Genomic DNA, 15,957 nt, shown 5'->3' on the forward strand with positions numbered 1-15,957 from the left:
TTTCTACTATTTCAAGGAATTTAACTGTGTGTGTGTGTGTGTGTGTGTGTGTGTGTGTGTGTGTGTGTGTGTGTGTTTTAAGATCCCACATATTAAGTGATACCATGCAGTATCTGTCTTTCTCTGTCTGGCTTAATTCACTTAGCATAACATGCCCTCCAAGTTCATCCATGTTGTCACAAATGACAGGACTTCCTCCTTTTCATGGATGAATAAAGTCCATTGTATGTGTGTGTGTGTGTGTGTGTGTATCACAATTTCTTTATCCATTCATCCATGACACACACTAAGGTTGTTTCCATATCTTGGCTATTGTGAATAATGCTGAATACGGGAGTACAGATATCTCTTTGAGATAATGACTTCATTTCTTTTGGACATATACCCAGCAATGCGATTTCTGGATCTTATTGTAATTCTTTTTTTTTGGCTGCGCCACACAGCTTGTGGGATCCTAGCTGCCAGACCAGGGATCAAACCTGTGCCCCCTGCATTGGAAGTGCGGAGTCTTAACCACTGGACCGCCAGGGAAGTCTCCCTGTAATTCTATTTTTAATTTCTTGAGGAACCTCCATACTGTTTCCACAGTGGCTGTACCAGTTTACACTCCCAACATCAGTACACAAGGGTTCCCTTTCTCCATATCCTTGCCAGCATCTGATATCTTGTCTTTTTGTTTTGTTTTGTTTTGTTTTTTGGCTGCACCACACGGCTTGTGCGATTTTAGTTCCCTGGCCAGAGACTGAACCCTGGCCCTTGGCAGTGAAAGCATGGAGTCCTAACCACTTGACCACCAGGGAATTGCCTGATATCTTGTTTTTTTGATAACAGACATCCTAACAGGTGTGAGATGATATTTCATTGTCGTTTTGATTTGCATGTCCCCAATGGTTAGTGATGTTGATCACCTTTTTCACATGTATCTGTTGGCTACTTATATGTGTTCCTTGGAAAAATGTCTATTCAGGTCCTTTTCCCATTTTTTTAATTGGGTTGTTTTTATTTTTTTGCCTCTGAGTTGTATGAGTTCCTCCTATTTTGGGGATGTTATCCCCTTATCAGACATGTGGTTTGCGAATATTTACTCCTATTTAGTAGGTTGCCTTTTTACTTTTTTGATGATTTCCTTTGCTGTGCAGAAGCTTTTTAGTTTGATGTGGTCTAATTTTTAAAGTTTTTGCTTTTGTTGCCTTTGCGATTGGTGTCAAATCCAAAAAATCATTGCCAAGACCAATTTCAAGGATATGTTTTCTTCTAGGAGTCTTTTTTTTTTTTTTTGGTACGCAGGCCTCTCACTGTTGTGGCCTCTCCCGTTGCGGAGCACAGGCTCCGGACGCGCAGGCTCAGCGGCCATGGCTCACGGGCCCAGCCACTCCGCGGCATGTGGGATCTTCCCGGACCAAGGCACGAACCCATGTCCCCTGCATCGGCAGGCGGACTCTCAACCACTGAGCCAGCAGGGAAGCCCTCTTCTAGGAGTTTTTATACTTTCAGGTCCTAAGTTCATGTCTTTAATCCATTTTGAGTTGATTCCTCTGTATGGTATAAGATAGAGGTCAGTATCATTTTTTTGTATGATGTTTGTTGTGGACTTATCATAAATGGCCTTTATTATGTTATTCCCTCTATACCCAGTTTGTCAAAAGTTTTCATTATGAAAGGATGTTGAATTTTGTCAAAAAGCTTTTTCTGCATTTATTGAGATGACCATGATTTTATGGTTCATTTTGTTAAAGTTGTGTATCATAGTGATTGATTTGCAGATGTTGGACCACGCTTGCATCCCTGGAATAAATCCCACTTAATCATGCTGTATGATCCTCTTAACATACTGTTGAATTTTGTTTGCTAACATTTTGTTGAAGATCTCTGCATATATGTTTATCAAGGATATTGGCCTGTAATTTTCTTTTCTTGTAGTGTCCTTGTCTGGCTTTGGTATCAGGGTAATGCTGGCCTTGCAAAATGAGTTTGTAATGTTTCCTCCTCTTCTAGTTTTTGGAAGAGTTTGAGAAGGATTATTATAAGTTCCTCTTTAAATATTTAGTAAAATTCACCAGTGAAGCCATCAGTCCTGGATTTTTGTTGGGAGGTTTTTGATTATTGAATTGATCTCCTTAGTAGTAATTGGTCCATTTAGATTTTCTATTTCTTCATGATTCAGTCTTGGTAGATTGTATGTTTCTAGGAATTTATCCATTTCTTCTAGGTTGTATAATTTGTTGGCATATAATTGTTCATAGTAGTCTCTTATGATCCCTTATACTTCTGTGGTATCAGCTGAAATGTCTCCTCTTTCATTTCAGAATTTAATTTATTTGAGTCCTCTCTCTTTTTCTCTTGGTGAGTCTAGCTAACAATCTGTCTATTTATCTTTTTAAGAAACCAGTTCTTAAAAACTGGTTTCATTGATCTTTACAACTGTATTTTTAGTCTGTATTTCACATATTTCCACTGTAATGTTTTTATTTAACTTCCTTCTGCTAACTCTGGGCTCCGTCTGTTCTTATTTTTGTAGTTCGTTAAAAGTAGGTGATTTTAAATGTTATATCTTGTTGTGTTCTTCCATTCTTTTTCCGCTTTCTTTGGTTTTAATTGGGCATTTCATATGATTCGATTTTTCTTTCCTCTCTTAGCGTATTCTTTTTTTCCCCTTTTTTAGTGGTTGCCCTGGAGTTTGCTCCACACATTTACAACTAATCCAAGTCCACTTTCACATAGCACTGTACCACTTCCCTGAGTTTCCTTTCAATCTCATATATCCTGGACTGGGTATTATAGTCTTGCAACCCAGAACTGTCAATAGGCATAGACCAAAAAAAAAAAAGAAGAAGTTCTAAGCCTGCTCTCTGTGGCCAAAGGATCAGGAAAGGGGCAGCACAGCTCAGACCGAGCAGGGACTCCATCCCCGACTACATAGCTGGAATGGAAGGCTGACCGACTAGGCCAGAACCAGAGGTGCCAATGAAGACCAGACAGGAAACTCCATTGCCCAATCCACATCTAGTGCAGCAGGTAGGCCCATGCTGCCTACACCAGCACCACCGATAGGCCCAGCCAGTATCTCCCATTCTTCCACCCAGCAGCAGAAAGTGACCCATGTCTGGCACCTCTTGGTCCTCTACACCAGGGGTCCCCATTCCCTAGGGTCGCAGACTGTTACTGGGCCGTGGCCTGTTCTAAACCATTCCCCCACCCCCACCCCAGTGTGTGGAAAAATTGTCTTCCATGAAACCAGTCCCTAGTGCTAAAAAGTTTGGGGACCGCTGCTCTACACAGTGGCAAAGGATGACCCAGACCCAGTGTCTCCCAACTCCCCACTCAGTAGCAAAAGGTGGCCCAGAAAAGTGCCTTTCATGTCCACAGACAATACCACAGAATGAGTGGGAGCCCAATTGCGGCCAGGTGGCCTGGCCCACAAGGTGAGCCCAAGAAGTGCTCACAGACCCACAGGCACAGCCACTATCTCCCACCTTCCACCTAGCAGCACCAGGCCTGGGGAAGGACACTCTACTCCAATGGGTGGCATCAGCAGGGATTGAGAAGAGAGCCCCAGCAGTGCCACAGGAACAAAACAAACCAGAACAACACTGCAAGGGCTCTAAAAAATCAGGGCAATTGCCTGCTAAAATATATTATATCACTATATTATTATTTTAATAGGATCAAGAGTCTCCTAACATAACATCCAAATCATCCATGATAAAATTTAAAAAAAAATCATTCAACATACCAAGAACCAGGAAAAACTTCAAAAAGAAAAGACAACTAAATGATGTCAACATGGGCTTCCCTGGTGGTGCAGTGGTTGCGAGTCCACCTGCCGATGCAGGGGACACGGGTTCGTGCCCCGATCCAGGAAGATTCCACATGCCGCGGAGCGGCTGCACCCGTGAGCCATGGCCGCTGAGGCTGCACGTCCGGAGACTGTTGCTCCGCAACGGGAGAGGCCACAACAGTGAGAGGCCCGCGTACCGCAAAAAAAAAAAAAAAAAAAAAAAAAAAAATGATGTCAACACAAAGATAAATCAGGTTTTGGAATTATTTGACAAGAATTTTAAAGCAGCCATCATGAAAATGCTTCTAACATACAATTTGGAATTCTCAAAACAAATGAAAAACAGAAAATATCAGCAAAAAAAAAAAAGCTATAAAAAAGAACCAAATAAAAATTATATAACTGAAAACCTACACTAACTGAAATAAAAAGCTCAAGGAATGGGTTCCAGAGTAGAATGGAGAGGACAGAGGATAGAATCAGCAAACCTGAAAACAAATCAAGAAAATTTACTCAATCTGAACAGAGTAAAAATAGGCTGAAAACTGAACCTCAGGGATTATGGTACAATATGGTACAATAACAAAAGATCTAGCATTTCCATCATTAGAGTCCCAGAAGAAGATGAGGGAAAATAGCTTGCAAAGGTATTCAAAGAAATAATGGCTGAAAACGTCCCAAAACTGGTGAAGACAAAAACTTATAGATTCGAGAAGGTTAGGAACCCCAAACAGGATAGACGTGAAGAAACCCACACTAAGACATATCATAATTAAACTTGTCCAAACCAAACTTTGGGACTTATCTGGTGGTCCAGTGGCTGAGACCCTGAGCTCCCAATGCAGAGGGCCCGGGTTCGATCCCTGGTCTGGGAACTAGATCCCACATGCATGCTGCAACTAGGAGTTTGCACGCCACATCTAAGAAGCCCGCATACCGCAACTAAGGGTCTGCATGCCATAACTAAAAACATTCTGCACGCGGCAACTAAGACCCAGTGCAGCCTAAATAAATAAATAAATAAATTGTTTTTCTAAAAAAAAAAAAAAGAAACAATCTTTTTTTTTTTTTGGCTATGCCATGTGACATATGGGATCTTAGTTCCCCAACCAGGGATTGAACCTGTGTCCCCTGCATTGAGAGTGCAGAGTCTTAACCACTGGACCTCCAGGGAAGTCCCACGAAGAAACATCCTTGAAAGTAGCCAGAGAAAAGCAACATATTGCCTAAGAACACCAATTCACATGACAGATTTCTCATCTGAAACCATGAAGGCCCCAATTAAGTACCACAGCATCTTTCAGGTGCTGAAAGAAAAGAACTGTCAACTACAAATTGTTATACCCAGGGAAACTATCCTTCAGAAATGATGGGGAAATAAATATATCTTCAAATGAAGGAAAACCAAATCCAGGGACTAAACAAATTTGTACAAACACAGAATCTACCACCATTTCTACAGGTAACAATTGTTATCTGTACGCAGGGTCTGAATAGATATAATTAGCCAGAAATACTTGAACCATAAAATGTTACACAGGTTTTCAAATGTCATTTTATTTAAAAAAAATAATAATAATTTTTAATTTTAAAAAGTGATTTTATAAAAGCTTTTAATAATTTGAGAAAATAGTCAAGATATAAAGGAAACAAAAAAGAAACAGACAAAATTATACATACAGTTTTGTTTTAAATATCTGTTAGCATATAAAAGAAACTGGAAAAGAATATTCCAAAATGTTATCAGTGATTGCAATGATTGACTCCCACAGGAAATTAGAAATTTCTCCTGTTTCTGGAGTTTCCAATTTGACTAAAGTACTTGTTACTTTTAAATGCTTACTGGCTGTGTAACCACTATGTACTGGAACTAGTAATACAAAGAACCCTGCTAACACTCAGAGATTATGATTAACTGTGCAAAAGAATGGGGAATAGCCTCCATGAAATGATACAGCACAACTATCACTGCACTTATCCAAAAGAGAAGACTGTTGTCTTCTACATACCTGTGAATCTGTCCATTTTTATGCAAGTATTCCAACCCCTCCAGCACTTCTCTGAGTATTGTAGCAATGGTAGCTTCATCTAGGACTCCACTTTTATGTTCCCCCTTTGCCACAATGTGCTTAATAATATCCAGAACAGAACCTGAAAAGAGAAAACACAGTTTTCCATGATTTTTTTAACTCATTCAATATAATTCAGAGCCATTTTTAAATCAAAACATATGTAAACCTTTTCATAAACTTAGCTGTGTAGGAAAGAAAGGAAAAAATAGTAAATATAAGGATATACAGAAGTTTAAAGTAATAATTTATTCTCGATTCCACTCTAAAACAGAAAGCAGCCTGCTAATAGTGTTACACCAGCATCTTTTTTAGACTTCTAATGAGAATCTGAAAAAGGTAATAGAGGATTTTTTTCCCTTTTCTGTATATATATTTTTTCATTTTATTTTTTTAACATCTTTATTGGAGTATAATTGCTTTACAATGGTGTGTTAGTTTCTGCTTTAAAACAAAGTGAATCAGTTATACATATACATATGTTCCCATATCTCTTCCCTCTTGCATCTCCCTCCCTCCCACCCTCCCTATCCCACCCCTCTAGGTGGTCACAAAGCACCGAGCTGATCTCCCTGTGCTATGTGGCTGCTTCCCACTAGCTATCTATTTTACGTTTGGTAGTGGATATATGTCCATGCCACTCTCTCACTTTGTCACAGCTTACCCTTCCCCCTCCCCATATCGTCAAGTCCATTCTCTAGTAGGTCTGTGTCTTTATTCCCGTCGTACCCCTAGGTTCTTCATGACATTTTTTTCCCCTTAGATTCCATATATATGTGTTAGCATATGGTATTTGTCTTTCTCTTTCTGACTTACTTCACTCTGTATGACAGACTCTAGGTCCATCCACCTCACTACAAATAACTCAAATTCGTTTCTTTTTATGGCTGAGTAATATTCCATTGTATATATGTGCCACATCTTCTTTATCCATTCATCCGATGATGGACACTTAGGTTGCTTCCATCTCCTGGCTGGTAATAGATGATTTTTAATCACCTCTGAAGAATCCCTAGGTAAACCATACCCATCAATAACACTTTAGTATAAGATATAACAAACGAATCTAGGCCTCTAACATCAGATTAGAGTATGCAACATTGTATAAATAAAGATATAAAACACAGTAGAAACGCAGGTCAAATTACAGAAGAAAACTTGTAAAGTAAATATCGCATGTGTATGCAAACTAATTTAAGGGTTAAAATTATGTTTCAGGTTAATAAGTAATAGAAATAAAACAGGTAAGGCAAAGAAAAATATGAAAAGAATAAAAATGGCAGTTCTTTTAAAATAACAGCCCAGATGTATTATCAATCCCATTCTTCCCAGGATGGGAAATAATGCTCCTCCTAAAAATCAGAGAGAGGGAGGGAAAAGACACCCATATAGTAATTAAAGTCACAGAATGCTGTCTACCATAACTGATGATTATTAAAAAAAAGTTTGCTAAAAAAAAAAAAAAAAAAAAAAAAAAAAAAAGTTTGCTAGAGATCGGTAAGATTTCTGGCAGTACAATGGCCCACAAAGATCACAGAACCAAAGCAAAACAATCGCCAGTATTAAAAACTGTGCCAAGAAATCTGAAACATAACATAAACTGCACTGAAAAGACTGAATGCCCATTTCTTGGCAAATGCTTCTGTTGAAAACATGTCCTGGTGGATGCTTTTTATTGCACACACTTAAAAAGAAAAAAATATACTTCCAAATAGATGGAAAGAAGTGGTCTAGATGGAATCCTCGAAAACATTAGAGAATTGAACACATGTTTACTTTAGCTCCCATTTGAAATCCACTAACTTGATAAGCTTGAGAACAAGGGCATAAACCCAGAATAAAAAAGAAAGCAAGAAAGGAGGTAACAGAAGAGATATAGCACTAATTTTCTAGAAGAGAGAAAGCAGAAAAAAGTAACTGATTATGCAGAGTGGAAAAATCTGTAACTTCAGTGCCTGCACAGGAGGTATATCAATTAGGAAAAAGTAGATTCCCTACCCTAGAGCTCCAGAAAGGCTCAGAATACAAACACCAAAGACCACATAAGGGAAAGTAAGGGGGGACTGAAGGAAAGGGCTGAACACAGGAAAACTGGTTGAAAGTTCATATAAGGCAGAATAAGATTCCCAGATCCCTCCTCCCTATCCTGGAAGCCAGGCCACGACCACACCCCACCTCCAGCAGGAGACAGGCAGTTTACTCTCTGTAGACAAAGAACCAGGGAGGCTTCTAACACTTTCCCCTCTTTATTGCTGGGATTCACAAGACTGATTCACAAAGAGGGGGCCTAAGGAAGAAGTTTTGTTCTGTTTAGTTTAACCAATCACACATCAACTCCCCAAAAGCAAAGTGACTATACCAACAGGCATGTATTTCATTCTTCTGAGAAATCCAGGCCATATAAGAACTGCTCAGTAAGAAGACATATGTATAAATCCCAGCTGAGTTAAATGTTTGTAATATAAAGAATATCTAAAATAAGGAACGCAAAGGGAGAAACCCCTACTAGGAATTAAAAACACAATTTATTCATTCAACAATTTAGTCATATATGCGATCTAGAACTAGGTGCCACAGAATATGTCAAGAAACATGTGACTGCTGACTTTCAGGGAACTTCTAATCTGGAAGATCAAAGAAATGGAGTAACAAAGACCCTAGGGCACACCAAAGTTATTAGATCTGTATTTTTTAAGAGTTTGAAGCAGGAACTCCTTTTCAAAGTCTTAGAAAATTTTAATTGATTTCATATCATCCAATGATCAACACGGAAATTAAAGCAGTGCACACCCCCAGACAATGTCCAGAACAGATATACCAAACAAGGCTGGATAAGAAGCCCCCTCTTCCCTGGGATAACTTGTCTTTTCAGTTTTAGTCTCCCTCCCAACAATATGATTTTTATAGGTGGAGGGATGATCATGCCACTAAGACCTTCCTCCTTAACTGACAAATACTGGTCCTGGAAGGTCCCCACTTCTTTTCCATATGATTTCCTCAGCATCTTGCAGCATCTAACATGATGATGGTGCCTATAATCCTCCCTCCTCAAACATCAAAAATACATAGAATTCTTTATATCAACTCAGAGAAAGATGAAAGTAAAATATTCTAAGCAAAAGAAAACTGCAGATTTATCACTGGATGATTCAAATTAATATCTAATGAAAAGAAGGAATAATGAGGGAAGGCTATATCAGCATATACAATATTATGTCCTTAGGCACAATCTGGAAGAAATAGTCTACAGGGATAATCTGTTCTTGAACTTTAATGCATGAAATTACTTGGCAAACTAGTTAAAAATGCAGATTCCCAGACCTTATAGACTGTCATTCAAGAGATCTGACGTAGGGCCCAAGAAGTTGCATTTTAACAACCTAGGCTACTTGATGAACACTGTCCACTGAAACCCAAGAATTTCTTAGAGTAAAAGCAAGTAAATTAAATAATGGAAAACAAGAGGGGTTTGGTACAAATTTCATAACAAAGCAAAAATTACAATGTAGGTAGATTATCTATTCCCCCAAACCATTTCATGTCTCCCTTCATAGTCTATGGCACAGAACATTTAAAAAGCAATGGAGGGCTTCCACGGTGGCGCAGTGGTTAGAGTCTGCCTGCCGATGCAGGGGACACGGGTTTGTGCCCGGGTCCGGGAAGATCCCACATGCCCCGCGGCTGGGCCCGTGAGCCATGGCCACTGAGCCTGCGCGTCCGGAGCCTGTGCTCAGCAACGGGAGGGGCCGCAGCAGTGAGAGGCCCACGTACCGCAAAAAAAAAAAGCAATGCAAAACTTTAACTGTCCAAGAAAATCATTACTAAATATTAAAAAAAAAACTGAAAAAGTGGTGAAGCAGCTGCTGGTTAATGACCCTTGTTAAATCTGATAATTGTAGCTCAATCAAATTACTCAGTCAACATGTTCATTTGCACAGTTTATTTTTATGAAAAAACACTCTTGAGTCCAAAATTAACTCACTCATTTTAGTTAGGTATTTTTACCAAGAAGTTTTAACCAATCTTTAGCCACTGGGTGTTGCTTGTGTCTTCCCAAGCCATATAAGTTTTCAAAGGGACCACAATTTGCTTAGTCTGAGTATTCCATTTCAGATTAACAGAAACACCCTCCATTATTGCTTGACCATCCAAAGCTGGTCACTTTTTTTTTTTTTTTTTTTTTGCGGTACGCGGGCCTCTCTCACTGTTGTGGCCTCTCCCGTTGTGGAGCACAGGCTCCAGACGCGCAGGCTCAGCAGCCATGGCTCACGGGCCCAGCCGCTCCGCGGCATGTGGGATCTTCCAGGACCGGGGCACGAACCCGTGTCCCCTGCATCGGCAGGCGGACTCTCAACCACTGCGCCACCAGGGAAGCCCTGGTCATTCTTAATAACAAGTATTTTTTACCTGGGTCCTGCCCAGGGTCAAGGAAGTCCCATGCCTTTTATCTCTTAGAAGATGACAAAGCATCCTTAAACCACAAAATAATTCCCTAACACAGTGAATTAAATTAGATTTCTGCATTTCTATAGTTCGTCCCTTTCAGTCCTACAGGTACTTCATCTTTTTTTTTTAAGACTTAACTTTTTCTTTTCATAAATTTATTTTATTTATTTATTTTTGGCTGCACCGGGTCTTCGTTGCTGCGCATGGGCTTTCTCTAGTTGTGGCGAGCAGAGTCTACTCTTCGTTGCAGTGCGCGGGCTTCTCATTGCAGCAGCTTCTCTTGTTGCAGAGCACGGGCTATAGGAGCGCAGACTTCAGTAGTTGTGGTGCACAGGCTTAGCTGCTCCAAGGCATGTGGGATCTTTCCCAACCAGGGCTCGAACCACTGTCCCCTGCGTTGGCAGGCAGATTTTTAACCACTGCGCCACCAGGGAAGCCCCCCTTCCTTTTTTTAAATATTTGTTAGGAACGACGTTTTTCATATAAATTTATTTATTTATTTATTTTTGGCTGCGTTGGGTCTTCATTGCTGCACGTGGGCTTTCTCTAGTTGTGGCGAGTGGGGGCTACTCTTCATTGTGGTGCGCGGGCTTCCCATTGCGGTGGCTTCTCTTGTTGCAGAACATGGGCTGTAGGCACACCGGCTTCAGTAGTTGTGGCGCGCAGGCTCAGTACTTGGGGCTCGCAGGTTCTAGAGCATAGGCTCCATAGCTGTGGCACACGGGCTTAGTTGCTCCGCAGGATGTGGGATCTTCCCGGACCAGGGCTTGAACCTGTGTCCCCTGCATTGGCAGGTGGGTTCTTAACCACTGCGGCACCAGGGAAGTCCCTTCATCTTTTCCTTTTAGAAGCTTTCTTATTTTTTTTTCCCCAAAGAAATTAACTTTTATTTGAAAGGAGACTACCTTTCCCCTCACTATTTCTAAGGACTCTATACAATAGCCTGCTTAAACCATTTTCCCAATACCAAAATTTCTAACAGCAAAGCATACAACTGCTCTAAATAATAAGGCTTGTCCTGCACTGATTAAACGTCAATAATTTCAACACAAAAATCACACTTAACATTTTGAAGTTTTAACAAATGTATTTTAAATACAACATGTTTTGTAGGAGTCCACAAGGTTTTTATCTCTAAAAAACGACATAATTTTTAGGGTTCAAAAATTCCATTCTTCAAAAGAAATGACCAAGTGTTTTCTTCTATAGCTTCAAACTTTCTACACTCAACTATTTGATTGCTCCATGCCACCCCAGACAAACCTGACATGACTGAACTACTTTATATGTTACTAACTTCCCCAAAAGAAAGTTTAAAAAGGAGTCTGTAGTAAATGCAGCTAATACAATATCTAACACAAAAGAAGCTTTAAAAAGACCATTTCTTTCCTCATTTGATTAGGCAGCAGTTAATTTTCTGTAAAAGCAAAAAACAAACAAAAAATCATTTACAAAAGCATAACACTGGGGTTTCCTTTTTTACTCAAGATGTTCAACTACCCAAAATGACAACAATTACATCTTTAAGAATATAATAAAAGGGGTAGAAAACAGCAATACAATTGACAAAGTGTAGAAGCTAAATAAACCAAAGATTTTTTTAAGGGTTCTTTTTAAGGAGTAGGAAGGATCAGAAGCTTGGGGAAATCCAGAATTAAACAAAAAAAGAGAAAGAGAAAAAGATGTCCTCAACTGCAACTACTCTGTTTATCAATAGGAACGAGATCTTGATCGTGATCTGTATTGACTATAGTACGGAGAAGGTGATCTTCTTCTGTACTCGTAATCACAGTCTTCATATCTGCCGTACCCACGATCATATCCTCTATCACGGTTAGGATCTCGACGTCTGCCACCTCCTCCACCTCCACCACTATGAGTTGGTCTGCCCATGTATATGTCTGGTGTAGGTGTGTGAGCTCTCTTGGTCATAGAATAATCTACACGAATTCTTCTACTGTCCAGTTCCATTCCATTTGCCCTTTCCATAGCCTCCTTTGAGTCATCTATTCTCTCGAAATAAACAAAAGCAAACCCTCGTGATCGTCTAGTTCGCTGGTCATAAACCACATTGACACCACTCAATGGTCCATATCGAGAAGATCTCTCTCTGTTGTGTACAAACTGAGGCCAAACACTCCTAGACAAGTGTTGGGATCTGGATTTGCCCTGCTGCCTGTATGTCTTCTCCGGTTAAACACTGGAGAATGACTTTGGCTCCTTCGACGCTGGTATTCTGGTGTATAGGACCTACTTCGAGGTCGTCTCCTATGAGAGTGAGAATGGGATCTGGATCAAGTGTAACGTCTATGAGAATGCCTCCTTGACCTCGACCTGGATTTTGATCTTGATTGAGAATGGGATTCAAAGTGTTTGGAAACTCTTGATGGACTACGAGATCCTGACCTGCTCTCCAATTTTACATGAGCAGGAGTTCCCGCTGGACATTTTGACTGAGAGTGAGACTCTCTGCCCTCGAAGTTGTTCTCCTCTACATCACTCATGTCGGCCAGGCACTCCCCAGAACTAAATAAGAGACAAGTCTCAGCTTGAGGGCCGATGGCCTAATCAACCAGGTGGCTGGAGCGTGGGGAGGAGGAAAGAGTCGGCAACAACAGCCGCTCCACTCCACTCCCACTCGGTCGCAGGCTCCAGCAAAATCTTCAGAAGCTTTCTTAATTACTTTGATTTCTAAAAATCTTATATTGCAATTTGGTGCTAATAAATGGTAGAAACAGCTATTTAGATAGAAAGTGATTCTAATTTCTAAAGATTAACTTTCTATACTAATAAATTCCAACACTCAAAATCAGAGTTCTAATTATTTAATTAACAAAAGATAAGAATATTATAGTCATAAGGGAGCATTACAAAATAATTATAATATTGACACACTTAAACTTATTTTGACCATGTTGTCCATTTGGTCGATGGGCTTAAGACTGCCAGTTGCAATTCATTTTACATTTAATGAGCTTATTAAATTCTATATCAGTACAATGTTGCTACATCAAAAATATGCTTTTGATTTAAATATTTTGGCTGAGGAAGCGAATATAGAAGAATGTAGCCTAAACATACTTCTATTAACTCTGGCTATTTACATTTTTAAATTATTCAAACGGAGCCCCTGCTTCTCAATGGTCCCCTCCTCTCACTCTCTCTGCTCCAGCTATGATCCCCCATCAGTTCCCAGGACACATCACACTGCTCTATCCTGCCTCCAGTCACTCTCAGTACAGTGTTCCCTCTATCTCTGGATTCCTTCTCCCATTCTTCCCGATACCACCTCCACCTCCCATTTCACCTGGCTAATTATTACCTATTCTTCAGGTCTCCTGAAGAACGTCACCTCCTAAAGGCAGTCTCTGTCTATCTTGCCACAGCCATTCTCCCTCAATAAAGTTAGGTTCTCCTGGTACTTATTCCCATGATACCTGATACTTCTTCATGGCACTCTACACCCTTATAATTACTTAATTATAACTTTTACTTATTAGCTATAAGCCCCATAATAGCAAGGAACTGATGGTTTGATTCACCAGTGTATTGGTAATCAATAAGCATTTGATGAAAGGCTTTTTAATTGAGCTATCATGACAGTTTCCTCCTACTTAAAAAAAATTTTTTTAAGTTGTGCTTAGTTCTATCTTTTGTTTTCTAAATATTACTTAATGTATCTCTTCAGTTTGAATATGTATTTACTTTATAACTACCAAAGATTACATTTTCTTAAAAAAGATGTAAAATTTTTAATATTTTAAAAGTAAACATTTAGATATAAGATTAAGTTGACTCATAAAATTATAAGTAATTATAAAAAGAATTAATGCCTGGAATATATTTGAAAATTATCAACCAGGAAATCTGCTGAGTGCTATGCTAGAAAAATTGGGCACCATCCCAGGAAACTTAAGACCAGGAGGAACAGAGAAGTACACTGAAAAGACATCCCACTCCGCTACATATCCTGCCCTTTCTGTGATCAGGACATATACTCACTGAGAGAGGAACGGGGATTCTTTAAAAAAAAAAATTTTTTTTAAGGCATTCTGCTTAGGAGTAGCAGAAAGGGTGGGCTGGCATACAGCTATGGATAACAGAATTAAGCAGACAACTTATTCCTGTTCATCAGAGGACCTTTTAGCAAAACATTAAAAACTTTGTATTATACATTTTTGTAAATTACATATAAAGAAAATTATGCTGTAGGTGATCAAAAACGAAAGATACAATATTACCTAATATTCCCATATCTGTCCATACTGAAAGAACCATGCTTGACCACCATCTTGAAAGGTGGTTGGTGTTAGCAAGGCTTCCAATCATCATATGAACAGGGCCTTTAACAAAGTAATCCAGTTTCTCCAGTGTGTCACTAATGGGATTGAAACAAAAAGGTGATTCTGGCTACACTGAAAAGCATCAAATAACAAGGGATTATTATTATTAATGATTAAAATTTCTTGTGCACCTATTACATGTCAGCATAGTGAGGGATGCTTTGCATAGTCATCTCATTTACTCCTCCCCAATACCCTGAAATGCAGAAAGGCATCCCCATTTAACAGACAAGAAAATAGGTTCAAAGAGTTGAAAAAGTTTGCCCAGTGACACAACTGCTAAGTAGAAAACCTGGAATTTAATTCTAAAGCCTACGACTTTCCTTTAAAGCCTCTCTGGGTAAGTAAGGTGCTCAATGAGTAATGGTGTTGACATGGCAAATAAACATGGATTCTCTTTTGTGTAACCCTACAATCCAAAATGGAAGATCATGCTTCCACATAAAATATATATGCAAACAAGTTGCACAGTGATGGGAAAGTCAGGCAGCTCCATCACTCACTTGTCCTCTCCATCTTGCCACATCATTCAAATCCATGCCATAAGAAAATGTCTAATTTACTACATGGCATGGGTATTTCAGTAACCATAACAAAATCTTCAATCTATACATACCAAGGGTCCACTGTTTGCAATCAGCAAAACTTACACTTTATTCTAAGGACTAAAGCAGAAATAATTGTAAATATAATAGTGCAGGATAAAGTATGTAATTAATTATGTTAATATGGGGGAAACAAGATTTTCTGTGTAAGAGTAGAGATTCAAATATAATTTTAAAGTTTTAAACGTCTGTAATATTAAACTTGAACTGTCAAATTATGACTTATTTTTAATATGCTACAATATATTTCCAAGCTCTTTCAACTAGAAACAATGACAAAGTAGCAGCAATGAGCATCCCAAGAATCCAAGTTATACTTTCTAAATACCACTCCCCATAAAAAGGATCAGGGCTCCTTAGAATATTCACTGATTCTAAGAAAAGCAATATAAATGTGAACCTTTATCCTGAACTAAAAATCAAGGAAGTTATCAAAGATTGATGGATTCATGTCAAAAGGACACAACAGAAAGCTTGAAGGGACTCCCACTGACAAAATTTTGGATAACCTGAGCATCAAAAGAATAGACTATAGCTGAGAAAGACACAGAATATATAAAAATCCTTGAGTCTATATAGTGATACTCCAAAAAATGAAAGCATTACTCAATGGGAAAAAGGAAAAAAAAAAATCACTGGCAGTGATTATTAAACTAACTTTTTACTCTGAAAATTGGTCCTTAAAAAAACACATTTATCTTGCCTTTTCAGTAGGA

General features: G+C 39.1%; 1 protein-coding gene and 1 pseudogene across 1 annotated transcript in view; both read right to left on the reverse strand.

Moving 5' to 3' along the window:
• Positions 1-15,957, reverse strand: part of OXSR1 (oxidative stress responsive kinase 1) — a 100,498-nt gene that overhangs the window by 53,917 nt on the left and 30,624 nt on the right. Inside the window, exon 4 of the mRNA XM_030830170.3 lies at positions 5,788-5,929. Within this exon, the coding sequence (XP_030686030.2) occupies positions 5,788-5,929 (142 nt within the window). The remainder of the gene's footprint in view (positions 1-5,787; positions 5,930-15,957) is intronic.
• LOC132598130 (transformer-2 protein homolog alpha pseudogene) lies at positions 12,004-12,931 on the reverse strand (annotated as a pseudogene).

This window comes from Globicephala melas, chromosome 11 (assembly GCF_963455315.2).
Source record: "Globicephala melas chromosome 11, mGloMel1.2, whole genome shotgun sequence".
Taxonomy (NCBI): domain Eukaryota; kingdom Metazoa; phylum Chordata; class Mammalia; order Artiodactyla; family Delphinidae; genus Globicephala; species Globicephala melas.